This window comes from Capricornis sumatraensis, chromosome 6, assembly GCF_032405125.1.
Source record: "Capricornis sumatraensis isolate serow.1 chromosome 6, serow.2, whole genome shotgun sequence".
NCBI classification, from domain to species: domain Eukaryota; kingdom Metazoa; phylum Chordata; class Mammalia; order Artiodactyla; family Bovidae; genus Capricornis; species Capricornis sumatraensis.
Window position 1 is genome coordinate 103,672,641 of NC_091074.1, and position 16,226 is coordinate 103,688,866.

At 43.2% G+C, this 16,226-nt stretch overlaps 1 protein-coding gene across 1 annotated transcript in view; it reads right to left on the reverse strand.

Annotated features, from left to right (window-relative positions):
• The window catches only part of ABCA1 (ATP binding cassette subfamily A member 1), a 112,684-nt gene that overhangs the window by 62,797 nt on the left and 33,661 nt on the right, over nucleotides 1–16,226 (reverse strand). Inside the window, exons 5-6 of the mRNA XM_068974276.1 lie at nucleotides 8,798–8,919; nucleotides 6,010–6,186 (exon numbers count right to left, since the gene is read on the reverse strand). Coding sequence (XP_068830377.1) covers nucleotides 6,010–6,186; nucleotides 8,798–8,919 — 299 coding nt within the window. The remainder of the gene's footprint in view (nucleotides 1–6,009; nucleotides 6,187–8,797; nucleotides 8,920–16,226) is intronic.

Consider the following 16,226-nt stretch of genomic DNA (forward strand, 5'->3'; position numbering starts at 1 on the left):
TTCTGACCTACTCAGTCATGCACAGTTCCTCTAAATGCCACCTTCTCTTGCCTCTTTCCTCGGAGCCCCATGCATACATCATGTCCTCTGCATGGAAAATTCTTCTGTCTTTACCTGGCTAACCTCTATTCTTTCGGTTCCAACTTAGAGGATGTTTCTTTCCTAATCCTCAAAGACTAGGTTAGGACACCCCATCAGAGGTCTCCTGATGCACAGCACCCAGCAGAGAGGCTAACACTCTGAATAGCATCTCTTTACTTTCTTTGTCCCTCCTCTCCCCAACAGCAGGGAACACAGATCTATACCTTGTTTACCACTGTCTCCCTGACCCACTGTGTGAGGATTTCCTGAAAAAATGAAGGGTTTGTTTATAGATAATAGCTATACAAAGGGACAAGTGGGAGAGATGACTATTAATACATTAGAAGTGGTAGCCAGATAGAAATACAAGACAGAGTATCTGTGAAATTAAAATGTAACTGGAAATCCTTTTAAGCTTAAAAAAATCTTATCCACACTCAAAATTTTGCAGGGACTCCACTACTACAATGAGACATGCTTGTACATATATTTGAATAGTATTCTCAATATAAGACACAATTTTGTTTTCTCCTTGCAAATGCATGTTTTAATGTGTGCATTGTACATTTCAAACTTCCCTGAAATACTCTTATAAAGCAGACTACAATCTCTGCTTCACTTTGCCCATACTCAGAAAAGCCAACTCAGGGCTAGGATTTATATGTTTTACTTCCAATTGAAAATAAGTAAGCCACATACCAGGTACAAAGACTATCATCACCCAAAGCAATTACTGTCTCTTTGCAGTCATTTACATGACAATAACAACTGTACTTTGAGGAACATTTTAATAATTTTTATTAAAGTAGGGAATTATAACTCATGTCTAAGGACAGTACTAATCTTTTAAAAGCAATTCAACAACTTAAATATTAAATTTTAAATTATATGTGATTAATACATTAAAATATTTCATTTTTGTTATTTCTAAACATAGTTAAATATACCTACTACCACATAATTCAGGATCAAAAATCAAGCCTTTATCTTAGACATGGCAAGAAAAAAATTATACTATTTCAAGTACACTAATTATATTATTTCAAGGAAAAAATTGTATGTTTGAGACAAAAACATCTGTCTATTTGGAGTTGAGTCATAGTAACACACTGCTTAGTTCAGTAATTTATCCCCAGTTCTGTGTTTCCCCTGTTCTCCCACGAATTAGGTGAACAGAGTCTAAAACAGTAAATCCCTGAGACGTGTCATTCTACAATTTACCAGATGATAGCAATTGCAATTGCTTGCCAGGCAAAAGCACATGTTGTAAACAGGTGGGCAGTAAAATTATACAAAACCAAACAAAACCTGATACTTCCCACAAGAGTCTGTGTTTCAGGCAGGAGGAGAGGGAAAACCAAGTGTTTTTTCCTGCAAAACATTGTCACTGCATGTGACAAACTGAGAAATACCTAATCCCCAAAAGCTATGAGCCAAGCTGAGTCCTTATCAAAGGGTCAAGAAGACACTAAACAAAAACCCTTCAAGACAAGAATGACTGTTCACACCTCTTATGCCTGCTCTTTCTATCCCTGCACAGTCCAGCTGCTCACTTGGGCACTAGTCCTCTGGGCACTTCAGGGCACCACTCACCTTACCTCCTTTGTCCCATGAACAGAGTTCCACCTTTGCAAGAGAGGACTACATACATCAGAAGACAGAAACAGAACACTTTGTTCCATGGAGACAGAGCTTTCTGTTTTCAGGTGAAGGTACCACCAGAAGTCAAGACAATCTAGTCACATAGTTGTGCAATGTCTAAGTTGTTACTGCAATAAAGGTCAGTCTGTATGCCTGTCCTTGCTAACTCAAATCAGATACCATTTCCCTTGCCACAAGGATCAGACACCATCTTCACATCACTGAGACAGGACTAGAGCCCAAGTGTACTTAACCACACAGACTTTCACTGGGGATCATGGTGTTCCACATTGAACAAGCTGTTAGGGAGCTGCTGGGAAGGGCAGCCCTCACTTTACAGAACCCAGAACCTGTGAAAAATTCCTCAAATTCCCAATCTCAGCCTTAAAGTCGGTTCTCAGTGTTCACTGGAATGAAAGTACCATGTGGACCTTGTCTGTCTTGTTCATGGCTGAAACTTCAATGCCTTCAACCAGTAACTGGTACAAAGCAGATACAGTAATTATGTGTTAGTTTTGTTGATGAATATCTCATGCCTTGTTTAGAGATGCTCTGCTTCCCAAAGTTATCGCTCTATTTGGTTATGCATGACAAACTTTAATGAGTAGTGTTTACTGTGCCTTAGAGTCACTCTCAGAATACAAGCAAGAAAGTACACAGGGCTGGAATAGGACTGATAAAAAAAAGCCAAGGGCACTGAAGAAACACTTCAAAGACTTAATGAAATATTGTTCCAATGTATGTTCCAATCCAAAGGCAGTTATGGCAGAATGAACACTCTCCCTGAAGCTGTCCACATGCTAATCTATAAAATATGTCAATCAGTTATATTATACAATAAAATGCACTTTCAATTCAGTGCAGTCATTCAGTCATGTCCAACTCTTTGCAACCCCGTGGACTGCAGAACTCCAGGCTTCCCTGTCCATCACCGACTCCCCAAGCTTGCTCAAACTCATGTCCATCAAGTCGGTGATGCCATCCAACCATCTCATCCTGTCGTCCCCTTCTCCTCCCACCTTCAGTCTTGCCTAGCATCAGGTCTTTTCCAGTGAGTCAGTTCTTTGTATCAGGTGGCCAATGTATTGGAGTTTCTGCTTCAACATCAGTCCTTCCAATGAATATTCAAGGCTGATTTCCCTTAGGTTTGACTAGTTCAATCTCCTTGCAGTCCAAGGGAGTCTCAAGAGTCTTCTCCAACACCACAGTTCAAAAGCATCAATTCTTCGGTGATCAGCTTTCTTTGTAGTCCAACTCTCACATCCATCCATACATGACTACTGGAAAAACCATAGTTTTGACTAGATGTACTTTGTCAGCAAAGTAATGTCTCTGCTTTTTAATATGCTGTCTAGGTTTGTCATAGCTTTTCTTCCAATGAGCAAGCATCTTTTAATTTCATGGCTGCAGTCACCATCTGCAGTGATTCTGGAGCCCCCCAAAATAAATTCTCTCATTGTTTCCCCATCTATTTGCCATGAAGTGATGAGACTAGATGCCATGATCTTCGTTTTTTGAGTTTTAAGCCAACTTTTTCACTCTCCTCTTTCACTTTTAGCAAGAGGCTCTTTAGTTCTTCTTTGCTTTCTGCCATAAGGGTGGTATCCAGATGTAAAAAGTAATGAACATTAATGACTGATTCCTAGCACTGATTTATAGAAGAAAATGTCTACATTATCAGCCACTGTTTTCAAGCACATAATTTATATCACTCACATAAATTAAATTATTAACTTCTTTTTATTGAGCATCTAATGTGTACTAGCCCTATGCCAGGCTTTTCATATAGGTGAGCAATAATCACAGCAAAGGGCAAACTACATTATCACTATGTGAAAGAATAGGAAACTGAGGCTTAATTTATCTAAGGTAGCACTACTGGTAAAATGCTGAGGTAGTATTTGAACCCAGAAACAGCTGACCCCAAGCCTACACCCTTTCTACTCTGCCACACTTCCCCACTGTTGTCAAAATACTGTGGTCCAAGTGGTCATCAGAGGACTGAAGGAGACCCAGGAGAAAGAATCAGAATATCTTGACTGAAAAACAGAGAAACAGCCACACCAAGAAAAAGAGAGAAAGAGCAGAAATGTTTCAAAGCATGTCTCTCCTCGAAACCCACTTTTGGTGCAGAAATACATATTGACAGAACAGTTTCTGTCTCTCCCACCCCCTAATGTTGGTTGCTGCTCCTGTTGTATTTCTTGGCACAATTAACTGCCTGTGTACAAGGAGGTCTCACAGCACACCCATCTGCCATCACCAATACCAAAATTCCAACCAAATGGCAAAAGCAAAAGGCTGCTTAATATAAATCAAATATCAATCCCAGTGCTCCAATTAAGGCACTGCTTTAAGAGCCACATTTCAAAATGTTTGGAAGTCATTTCATCCCAATGGTATCTCCTAAAACATCTTTACACAGAGCCATCCTGGCCACTCACCATGTTCTGATTCAAAAGCCCCATTTTCTGATTTTAGGAAGAGAGATCTCACAATAACAGCTGACAGGCAGGAGCAGAACCTGAAATGCTCCCATGCCCAAGAGATGTGAAGGAAGCATATGGCAGCCACCCTAATCAACACCTGCCGTGAACCAACTGGTCTACAAGGCTCCACCACAACACGACAGGATGGGCTGTGAAGTAGCTGACAGTTCTGACAGTACATTTCCACACTCCCAATCACACTAATTTTCCCAACTAGGGAGAGATTTTTCAAGTCAAACCCTAAGCTATTGACTGTCAGATTATGAAGGCTTTGCTGTCTTTCTACTTAGAGTGTAATTCAGAAATTACATAATTGGAGGGATTTTACTGGGCTGTGCACACAATAGGTGTTTAATGAGTAAACAGAAATGAAACAATGAATGGGCACCAGAGTAAATTTATTCTGTCTTCTAAAAACACCCATCTTTCCAAAGTTCAAATCATCCCAGCTGAAAGGGTGAACATTTCTGTCTTGTAGCGAAGCAAAGCAAAACAACCAAAATAGTCCAAGGAAATGAGCTAGTATTTGCAACAACCTTTGACTCTGACTCATGATGCAGAAAGTGCCAACAGGCTGCAAGGGTCTTCACAGGTGAGCTTATCCGACTAGGCCAGTTATCTGGGGCTGCAAACATCTCTGTAAATTATACTACAGAATCACAGACCACTAGAAAAAAACAACTCAGTATATTTTTTAAAACGCTGAAATAGAAAATACTATTTCTGGAAGAGAACAAAAACAGATCTTAAGCATTGAGGCTAAGCCCTTCACACTGATGGGGGCCACAATAAAACCTGCCAGGCAAGCAGCAGAATTCCGTTTTACTACTACCTTCACTTCAGGCAGAGAATCAAGCAGGATCCAAGGACTCTTCAATGGTCAGTCAAGAGTGTAAACTCTGGGATGTGTTTCTAAGGAACATTCTAGGAGATGATCCAGGTACAGGGTCTAGAAACCGAACCTTCTTAGTACCCCAGGAGGGCCCATCTTTCTCTAGAGAAATTATGGTGTGCAAAGTCCCAGAAGTTTCCAATGTCTTTCTATTAGAACGAGGAAGTTCTCTTTCCAGGCATGTTCTTCTTCCAGGGCTTTTCCCCTGGTTTTAAAAGAGCCTACTGACAATCAAGGGAGCTGTCTGGTAAGCAGGAAACCTGAACGCTGGATAGATGCTAAAGGATGTTGTTCACAAGGCATTTTACCAAAGCTCCCAGAAAACCTAAAGAAAGATACTTATTCTGGAACTAGGCACAGCACTGACAACCAGAAGGCTCAGACTTAGTCCTATTTTTGGATTAGAAATGAATGTGTATTCTCATGGACTGTTTCTTTGAACAAGTGATTCCCAACTAATAATCAGACTTCGTTGGTATTTTTTAACCTCTGAAAGCAATTTTGTCATTTTTTAAGTTAATTATTGCATGTGCTCCCATTCAATTCCAGGGTTTTCCCACTGAGACATCTCAGTGTTTCCTTTCTGATACACTTTTTAAAATGGACATCCATCTTCCCATTAATGGTTTTGAGACTTTTTTTTTTAATCTAGAGAATTCCTTCTTCAAATGAACCTTTACAACATTAAAAACCATAAAAAAAAGTAGGTCTTCTCTGAAACAGATTTGGACTCAGAGCCACACCCAACTCACTCTTCCCTTACTGACTCTTGGGGAGATGGCTCGGAATCTGAGCCAATCACATCGCCAACTCCCAGCCAACCTATGTTTCTACAAAAACAGAGTCATGCTGTCCAGGGAAAAAAGTCACATCCTAAAAGCTTCCCTACACAGCAAGCCTACTCACCAGGATTGGCTTCAGGATATCCAAGTTGGAACGAAGCACCTGCTCTGCTGCGTTCAGTTTCTCCCTTGGCAGGCTGCAAAACCTAGAAACTTCTTGGTCACCAAGTCGAATCACCTCTCCCAATTTTGATCCATTGCACAGACTGGTCAAATGTAACTGGTAGCCTTGCAAAAATACCTATAAACATTTCAGGCAAAGAGAGAGAAGTAAAACTGGATTACACAGATGGGAAGCAGGGTCCTTAAAGCCTCTTGGGGACACTTCATATCAATATCGCTTTGAGGAATGGACACTACTATACCCTGTCCAGAGCACTGGGTCTCTACTGAACTTCAGGATAAAGCAAGGCATGATGCTACAGGACATTCAAAACCAGAATGTGGCATTTGACTCATCACCTCCACACTCTTCTCCTTGGGAAGGGAAATCCTGAGTCTAATTCTTTTTCTCAAAAGTGGGACACATGACTCAGCAAATAGGAATCTGGAGTCTGAACTCCCCAAACCACTCTTGTTAGAGAAAATAGAAAGTTCTCATTATTTTGAAATAAATGATATTTTAAACTGGGGTTGGACTAAATCATGGGGGAAAACGTATTTATACTATTTATTTGTAGATAAAGATATTTAACTAATGCATATAACTATGTTCAAACAATTTCAGAATGTGGAACTCTTCCTTTTACTTGTATCAAAGCAGAGTACTAGAAAGTCAATCCTCTTATCTCATTGACAGATAAGAATGACTTAGAGCTGGCCTACACATTATAGCAAAGAACTTCTCCTTGGCCATATCTTATGTAACTAGCTTTACTGGATCTAACACTTCTTCACATATGGCCCTTACTGTCCATTAGGCAAAAGTTCAATAAGATGAGAGACCTTGTTTTTTCATGTTCCTTTTGTGTCCTCAGTGCTGGAACATATGGACAATAAATATTTGTGGAACAAATGAATGAACGATTCAGACTCTGTTACTCTATTACTCTGTTACAACATGCTCTGTTTGTTTCAATTAAGGCAGCCTGACCTGCCCGTGGTACATCCTCCTGGGAGTGATGGACCAGAAGCTTCTCAGGACCCATGCAGCTCTCCAACACTGCAGAGCACTTGGTCTGTCATGGTTTCCATTAAGTTCCCACCTACTGCCAGATACTCAAGTACACTTTGCTTTTCCTCTTTTCTCTGACTAGCCCTTGCTGCTAGCTGACCTTTAGTATTTGTGTTTAAGACAGTGATAACGGTGACTACAGAGACTAATTACCTTGCAAGGACCACTTCCATATTTAGGATGCCCCGTATTTTAAACTGGTGAGATGTGATAAGAAATTGGCAGGGGGCAATGGAAATCATGCTAATGATTTTTATAAGCCTGCTGCCTTTGGCCCATCTCCCAACTGCAGAATTGGTAAACACAGGCATATTTTCCTAGTTTCATAAGGGCAAGCAGTAAGAACATTTTTCTAATTTTAAAAATTCTATATCATGTAAAGCAAAGATTTTATTTGGGGGCATAAACAGTTCCACTACTTCTGCTTATGGCAAAGTCAAGATCTATATAAACATGAGACAGGGTAAGGAAGCAGTTCCCCTTTCTACCAGAGAATAAACTTGAGAAGGTCCTCTGGAAATCAATAACTATGCAATCTGGGCCTGGTGCCCACTGCATAGGAGCCGGATGATTATCTAATAATGCTAGAGGAAAGTTCTTTAAAATCTAAGGTTAAAATCTTACTAAACACTAATATACTTCCTGATTTTATAAATTTTTTAAAAAATTAAGCATATTCTCCTTAATAACAGATATCTTTCTATTTATTTTACTTATTTAATTTTAAATATTTTTACTTATTTATTTTTATTTAATTTCTATTTACTTATTATTTATATTTCTAGACATCTTTCTCATCTATCTTTGAAAGAAACATTACAAATAGATAGCCAGTGGGGATTTGCTATTCTGATGCAGGGAGCTCAAATCTGGTGCTGTGGCAACACAGATGGGTGGGAAGGAGTGGGAGGTAGGAAGGAGGTTCAAGAGGGAGGGGACATATGTATACCTATGGCAGATTCATGTTGATATATGGCAGAAACCAACACAATATTGTAAAGAGTTATCCTCCAATTAAAAAGAAATAAATTTAAATTTTAAAAAAGAAAGCACTACATTTTAAAAATCTGTTTTAGATTTTATAGACAAGAGACTTTAGGTAACAATCCTCAACCCAAGTTATTGTTTCAGAACTGTGAGTTTTTTTTTAAATGCTTAATTCATCTTAAATTCATCTCCCCTTTAGGAAGACATTATCAACACATGCCTGGGCTTCCCTTGTGGCTCAGCTGGTGAAGAATCCGCCTGCAGGAGACCTGGGTTCGATCCCTGGGTTGGGAAGATCCCCTGGAGAAGGGAAAGGCTACCCACTCCAGTATTCCAGCCTAGAGAATTCCATGGACTGTATTCCATGGGGTCTCAAAGAGTCGGACACGACTGAGCGACTTTCACAAACAAACAAAATAAAAAACCAAAATCAATACATGCCAATTGACAGGCCGGAAATCAGTTTTATTTCAACCAGTTGGCCCATGACACGAGGTTGCACCTTCCACTCTCTGGATGGTGTGGCAGGGCCAGCCTGAGAAGGGAGGTAAAAATAGGTGATGCAGCATTGGAGCCGCCAACCTCCTTCAGCACCGTTACAAAGACAGGAGTTTATTCACTTCCTTCCAGGTGCTCTCGTATAATGTCATTGCCACGAGCCCCACCAGGGAAGGTGAAGATCGCAGCTTACCTTGCGGAGACTGACATCAGCCCCCAGCATCTTGTCCACAGTTGGCCTTGGCAGAGAGAGGTTGTGATGCAGGAATCCAGAGAAGGTTTCATTGTCTACCAGGAAGTCCTGAAGTTTCAAGCCTGTGGGAGAAATAGTGTTTCATTTTCATGAGTAACTAAAATGAAAAAAAAAAAAAAGCATAATGGAGCAAAATATCCTAATATTGATTGCCTCATTTTAAAGCAATTGAGCACACAGAGAAATGAGGTTCAGGGAGTTTTGCCTTAACAGCAGAGACATGAAAAGAGTGCTTTCTGAAGCTGTGAAGTGCGACACTGCTGTACACATACACACACACAACCTTTTCTCAGAATAAGTAAACAAATCTGAGATTTGTGACCCTGACCGCACAGCTCCTATCTCCCCAATGCCATCTCAGACAGCTAAACTCAGAGATACTTAAAACCTTATTCCCATAAGCCCAAAGGGCTGGTTTCTTCTTGATGCAAAACAGTGGTTCTGAAACTTGAAGAGGCATCAGAATCACCTGCAGGGCTTGTGAAAACTGGTCCCCTGCCCCCCACAGTTTCTGATTCAGCGGCCTGGGGTGAAGCTGGATAATTTGCATTTCTAACAAGCTTCCAGACGATGCTGTCACCCGCTGGTCTGGGGCCCACCTTTAGAGAACCACGCCCACCTTTAGAGAACCACGGGTGCAGAGCATTATGCATATCAAAGTGCTTTCACAGGCCTGACTTCATTTCAGTTCCAGACGTGGAACAAGTGATTACAGAGCTCCCACACCCAGGCCGGCCCCTGCTTTAAGAAAATATGCATGCACACATTTTAAAAATCAACACTACTAAATGACTGTATTGCTGCAGGGTTTCCTACAGAATCACTTTAAATAATAAGCCCTCCAGGTACATTTAGAAAAGGTTCCAATCCAGTGTAGTGAAGCAGAAAAAGCACTAGCCAGAAATCCAATTTTAGTCCCTAGAGTTGGAGGCTGTGGCTAAGTGGTATCACTTGGATATTTCATATCATCTTTCTGAATTTCAGCTTCTTTATCTCCAAACAGTGAGGTGACCAGATGCTTTGTGGGTTCCCCTTACTGGAATGCTCTCATTTTCTCTTCCATATTTCATTTGAGTGTCCACTTCTCCTTCTGCCCCTCTCTCATAATAACCCAACTTCATTCAATAAAGAGAAGGCCGGCTCATCAAGACCTGATGACTGGCCAGACATTACTGAGAGACTGCAGCCCACAGGCCCTGGCATGAACCGACCTCTAGGGGGCAAACCTAGCAAACTCAAATCACTTAACTGATGAGAAATAGATGTCTGATCTGAAAACAGGGCTGTGAGGTGAGGCTTAAAAAGAGAACAGGAGTTAATCCTGGGAGCTAAGGGGGTGATGTGCAGAGATAAAGTAGGAGGAGGTCTCAAAACCCAGCCAGACTTTCATCAGTGCTGTCTAATTCAGGCATGTTCTGCTAAAGTAAACTTTTAATAATCTCAGTTGGTAAAGAATCTGCCTGCAACGCAAGAGACCCAGGTTCAATCCCTGGGTCAGGAAGATCCCCTAGAGAAGGAAATGGCAACTCATTCCAGTATTGTTGCCTGGGAAATCCCATGGACAGAGGAGCCTGGTGGGCTACAGTGCATTGGGTTACAAGAGCTGGACATGATTTAGCAACTAAACCACCACCACAGAAGGGCACACTGAGCATGACTCACATCTCTAGAGAAACAGTTCTCTGGCTACACCTTATTTGGCTAACTCCCAGTTATTCCCCTGGAGAAGGCAATGGCACCCCACTCTAGTACTCTTGCCTGGAAAATCCCATGGATGGAGGAGCCTGGTAGGCTGTAGTCCATGGGGTCGCTAAGAGTTGTGCACCGACTGAATGACTTCACTTTGACTTTTCACTTTTATGCACTGGAGAAGGAAATGGCAACCCACTCCAGTATTCTTGCCTGGAGAATCCCAGGGACAGAGGAGCCTGGTGGGCTGTCATCTATGGGGTCGCACAGAGTCAGACATGACTGAAGCAACTTAGCAGCAGCAATTATTCCCCATGACACATTTTAAGAAGTGGTCCTGGCCGAGTGAGTGTCCCTCCTGAGAAAAGGTGCTCCTGCAGGCTGCCACCTGCCTGGTGCTCCCCATCACATACGATACTGTCTTCATACCATCGCATTCACTTCTGTAGCTGCCAAACCTCAGAGCATTGAAGATTCACCTAGGGACATGCTAAAATGTAATTTCTTGGGCTGGATTCCCAGAGATCCTGAAATAGTAGCTCTAGAGTGGGGCCTAAGAATCTACATTTTAATAAGCATCTTCTGTATTTCTAATGCAAGGGTTCTGAGGACCATCCTTTTGAGAGTGAAAGTGAAGTCGCTCAGTCATGTCCGACTCTTTGCGACCCCATGGACTGTAGCCTACCAGGTTCCTCTGTCCATGGGATTTTCCAGGCAATAGTACTGGAGTGGATTGGATTGCCATTTCCTTCTCCAGGGGATCTTCCCGACCCAGGGATCGAACCCAGTTCTCCCGTATTGTAGACGGATGCTTTCACTTTCACTTTCCCCTAAACTATGCCTCTGAGACACAGAATATGTCTTTTATCTTCGGATCCCAGTGCCCAGATCAGGCAAAGAATTACTGATCAATGAATGGTGACTGGGAAATAAGTACCAGGAGATGGGATCAGGGCTGGGAAGATTTCAGAAGTATCTGAGGAGCATCAAATAAGATTTCCTTTCAGCTGTACAGGCTCAAGAATGGCTCGCAGATATTGGGACGACCCCCAGGCTGCACCCCAAGATAAACAGGACCCCTGGTCACTAGAACTGTATTCCCAGAGACACAAAGTGACAGCCTAGATGTCCCAGTATCCCAAAGGTAGGGGTAAACAGGAAGAAGAGAGGAAAGTTAGTGGCTTCAACTGCAGTCTGACCTGGAAAGCCTGACACGGACTGTTGTGGAACAATGAAAAAACTACCACACCGAGGGGTGAGAAAACTTGGGCTCCACATCCATTTACTTGCCAGGTCATCTCACCTAGCTGTGTCTCCACTGCCTCATCTGTAAAGGGAGGGGAGGGGGAAAAAAAAAAACTTCCCTGAGACCCAGGCAGAACAGAATATGCACATGAGCTCACCTGGTCTGTGACCAGGTAGGCCACTCCTGAGAGTGAAAAGCCAGAGCAGGAATCGACACTGTGCTAGGCAAATTCAGAACAACCTTCTTCCTCCAGAGCAAGGCTGCTAAAGGGTGGAAGGCTGACCCCACTGCACATGTGATGGGTCTAGGTCACAAGCAACATGCTTTAGTCAACATGAGCAGTGCGTTTACATGACGTTTCAGTTAAGTCAACAGGCTCCGCTGATGAGAACATCTGGATGTGATCAAACCCCAACCACCTCTCAGTGAATCCTCTGGATGAGGCAGAAGAGCCAAGAGGCTGATGAAACAGTCAGCAACCTTTGGCAGTGCCCATGCACAGGGTGGTGAGGTGGCCATACGGGGTGGCAGCAGGGAATGCCAATGATCCCTGGATATGAAGAACCTGCATTCTGGTCACATGGATACCACACATGTGGATTCAGATTTACATGCCACCAACACCAAGCTGCAGCCAGCATGGGCAGAGGAAGGCAGTGCAATGCGCACTGTTTTGCAGCCTCAGTTCCCATGAAACTCCTGAGGGGGCTTTGCAAAAATCCCAAGGCCCCGCCCCACCCCCAACAACTTCTGCATGATCAGAACTTTTGGGGCTAAGACACAGGCATCAGAATTTTATCCGCCATGATGATTCCAGCCAAGTTTGGGAAACATTAGTGAAACGAAAAGTTCAGGGGTATGGGGACAGAATAACTTAACTTTGATTCTGGACTCTGCTGTTTATGAATTGCATGGCTTTGAGAAATTCATTTTGCCTTCCAGAGCCCAAGATTTCTGACCTAGAAGGTAAGGGTAACAGTACCCACTTTTCAAAGGTATGAGGATTAGAGATATCGGCATGTAATGCATGAATGCTTCCCTGGTGGCTCAGATGGTAAAGAATCCGCCTGCAATGTAGGAGACCTGGGTTCGATCCTTGGGTTGGGAAGATTCCCTGGAGGAGGACATGGCAACCCACTCCAGTATTCTTGCCTGGAGAATCCCATAGACAGAAGAGCCTGGAGGGCTACAGTCCATGAGGGTCACAAAGAATCGGACATGACTGAGCAACTTTCACTAACACTAGCTAATGCACGGATAGTGAGCAAGGGGTTCATGGTAGTTGCTCAAAAAATGATAATAATATTGTGATTATTGAGAAGGGTTTACTTCACTCACCTTGACCAGTGTACCACAATGATGTATAGAGCAAAGGTATGGACACAGACACTTCCCTCAAGGAACTTCCAAGGATGATAAGGGTGATGAAGAGGCAAATCAATAGAAAAAGCAGAGCACTGGATGACAGAGCCGAAGGAAGGCGACTCATGGAAGCATTTGACCCAGATGAGGCTTATCTGTTTCAAGGCGGGAGTTAGGCTGAACAGACTGAAGCCAGGTTCTGGAAAAGAACAGACAGCCAGAAATCTCCGGAGGCTGTGGCTGACGAGGAGAAGGTAAGGAAGACCTCCCATGACGCAGGGACCATGACACCCTGTAGACATAGTGCTATGTACCCATGGTTCTCAGCATTTCTGAGCGAATAAATAAACACACAAGCAGATAAGCATAGAAGAGCTTCTTCAGAACCTAAGATCTGGGGAGTAGGATGGGAAAAGGAAGAGGATGAGGCACAACGTGAGGTCAGAGTAGGGTGATTTTGTACCTGTGGTCTCAAGTTTTCTCCACTTTTTTTCTTGGCAGGAAAATGAGTGGAGAAGCCAATAATACCAAGAAAGCCTGATATCTGAAATGGCCCTTCTCCTCTTGCCCTAGCTAACTCCTACCCATCTTTAAGATTTGGGCCATGAGTCATCTCCTCCAGGAAGCCTGTCCTGACATGACGCCCTCAAGCTGGGTCAGGTGGCCATTCCTCCATACCCTAATAGCCTCCTATGTGTGCTTCCCCCGAGCTACAGTTGTCTGAGACCATATCATTTTCTCCAGAAGAACAGAAGTGCTTGAGGGCCAGGACTTACTCAAAAGGACAGCAGTGCCTGGCACGGAGGAGGCATCCCGTCAGTGGTGGATGATGAAGGAGTGGATGAACACGAAAGAGTGAATCAAGTAATGAACTGAGATGACCTGCTGTGGGTAGGCATGGGTGAAGCAGGACATGCATGTGAGACGGACTAGGTCAAGATAGTGAACCTCCTCAGCTGCATCAGCCCAGGGTCCGGAAGACAGTCAGAAATGTGGGAGCTGGAAGCAGGGCATGAGAAATGCCCACAACAGGATAAATGAGGATGACAAGCATCTACCTCACTGCACTGAGCTGAGGGTTAAAAGAGAAATGTACCAGAAGTCGCAGCATAAGGCCTAGAACCAAGGAAAGTCCTCAATAAAGGACTAATAAAGATGGCTAATACCATCATCACTTTCAGGAAAGACACCTCATTAGCTTCAGTGCTAGTCTGATCCTAAAGTATATGCTTTCAGAATAGATAAGAACACAGAAGTGACTTTGCCAACCAAGTCAATATTGAATTTATGATCCAAGGTGTGTGTGTGTGTGTGTGTGTGTGTGTGTGTGTGTGCGTGTGTGTGTGCGTTATGTATTTGCCTGGCTGAGTTCCTGAGTCAGAGAGAATTATGAATTCTTTCTGCTGACACTGTTATAAGGTGAAGAAAAGGTTGAAGCTGACTGGTTTGCCTAATCAGAACTTTAGAAAAGAATAAAGAAATCTAGCATTTTACAGAGAATCAATGGGAATAATCACCTCTACAACATCACTGCAGGGATGGGCATAGATAGAAGATGACTAGTAAGAAAAACCAGTCATTGGACACTAGAAAGAAAACACTTAATGGAAAAGACAGTCACTTACTTGGCCATTTAACTCTTTCCACGTGAGCTGACATGACCTCGATTTTCCTATCTGTAATGTGTGGGTTATAGAAGATCTTAGGGATTGTCTTACTGTTGGTACTAAAAAGTACACTTGGGATTAAGCTAAATCGGCATTGGATTTGGCATTAGAAAATCTGAATTCAGGTCCCAGCTCAGCTGTTTCCTAACTGTGCAATTGTGAACCTCACTTTTCTCTGTTTCTGAATCTCTCTGGGTCTCAGTTTCCTTAGATGTAAGATGGGCTGGTAACATTCATAGGTTGTTGTGAAAACAAAGATCAAGAAAGTGAAAGTAGTCTTTTGGAGGGAAAGAGCCTCAGGAGTTTACAAGGGTAACTGAGAGACTATAAATACTGTCACAGAATATGGTCATCAGGGAACTGGACCGGTCACTAAATTAAACATGGGTCCCTGCTGCCCGAAGAGAAGATTGAAAGTCACCATCCAGCAAAGGGCCCCAAGAGCTCTCCTGTTGCCATAACTCCAGTGTGGACCAAAATACTTGATCAGCTGAAATCAGCCTCCTTGGTTTTGCCTGGAGAAGCCAGCAGTGGTCTGTCCTTTTCCAGAGAGCTTTGCTTTGTATGCAGGGAGGTAGGGCAAAGAAAAGGAGGGGTAAAAAAAAAAGAAAGAAAGAAACCAATTCAGGAGTTTGGAGTCCAAAGAACAAAACAAGTGAAATGTGTGTTTGTGGGCTGAGGACAAACAGAACAGAATCCTCAGTTCCTTGCCAGTCCTCAGGGCCGGGCCTCTCTGAGCAGGCTAAGGAAACACTTTCATGGCAGGGGAGAAGGGTGTGGTGGGGAGGATCACTGCACCAGGGGGATACATGGGGTGGATGTGGGGGGATGCTCTCAGGGCCACTTAGCGTTCCTTCCGCTTCTTCCCAGCCTGCCTGAGCACAGCGGAGAAGCAGCGAGGAGGCAGGGCAGCAGCCCAGGAAGGCGGAGGAGGGCAGTCCTCAGCAGAGCCTGCAGCGGGGTTACTCCCGGTCAGTGCCCTCCTGTCCCCGGCTCCAGTTACAAGATCGCTGTAGTCTCTTTTGTTTAACATGAAAAGAAACCACAGCGATCAGCTGCTTGAGAAGTGGGTGGAAGAGGCAAATAAAAAAAAAAGAGAGAGAGAGAGAAGTAGAGAAAGATCATGTCAGCTTCCAAGGCCCAGATACTCTTCTTAAAAGGACCCAAGAAGGGTCTCCCAGCCCTGACCCTATTCCAGGGGCAAGGGCCTAGAGAAACTGTGGCCAGATTCTCACTCCTGGCTTTACTCGGCTTAAGCAGGACCTTGTATAAACATGACTGCGAAACATCTCTCTGCCAGAAAAGAGCTGGGAACAAACATACTCAGGTGTCTTCTAGGATAGTTTTTGTTGTTTCAGGGTTTTTCTGATGCTAGGACTCCACTTTCTTCTTCAAGGATAGCTTT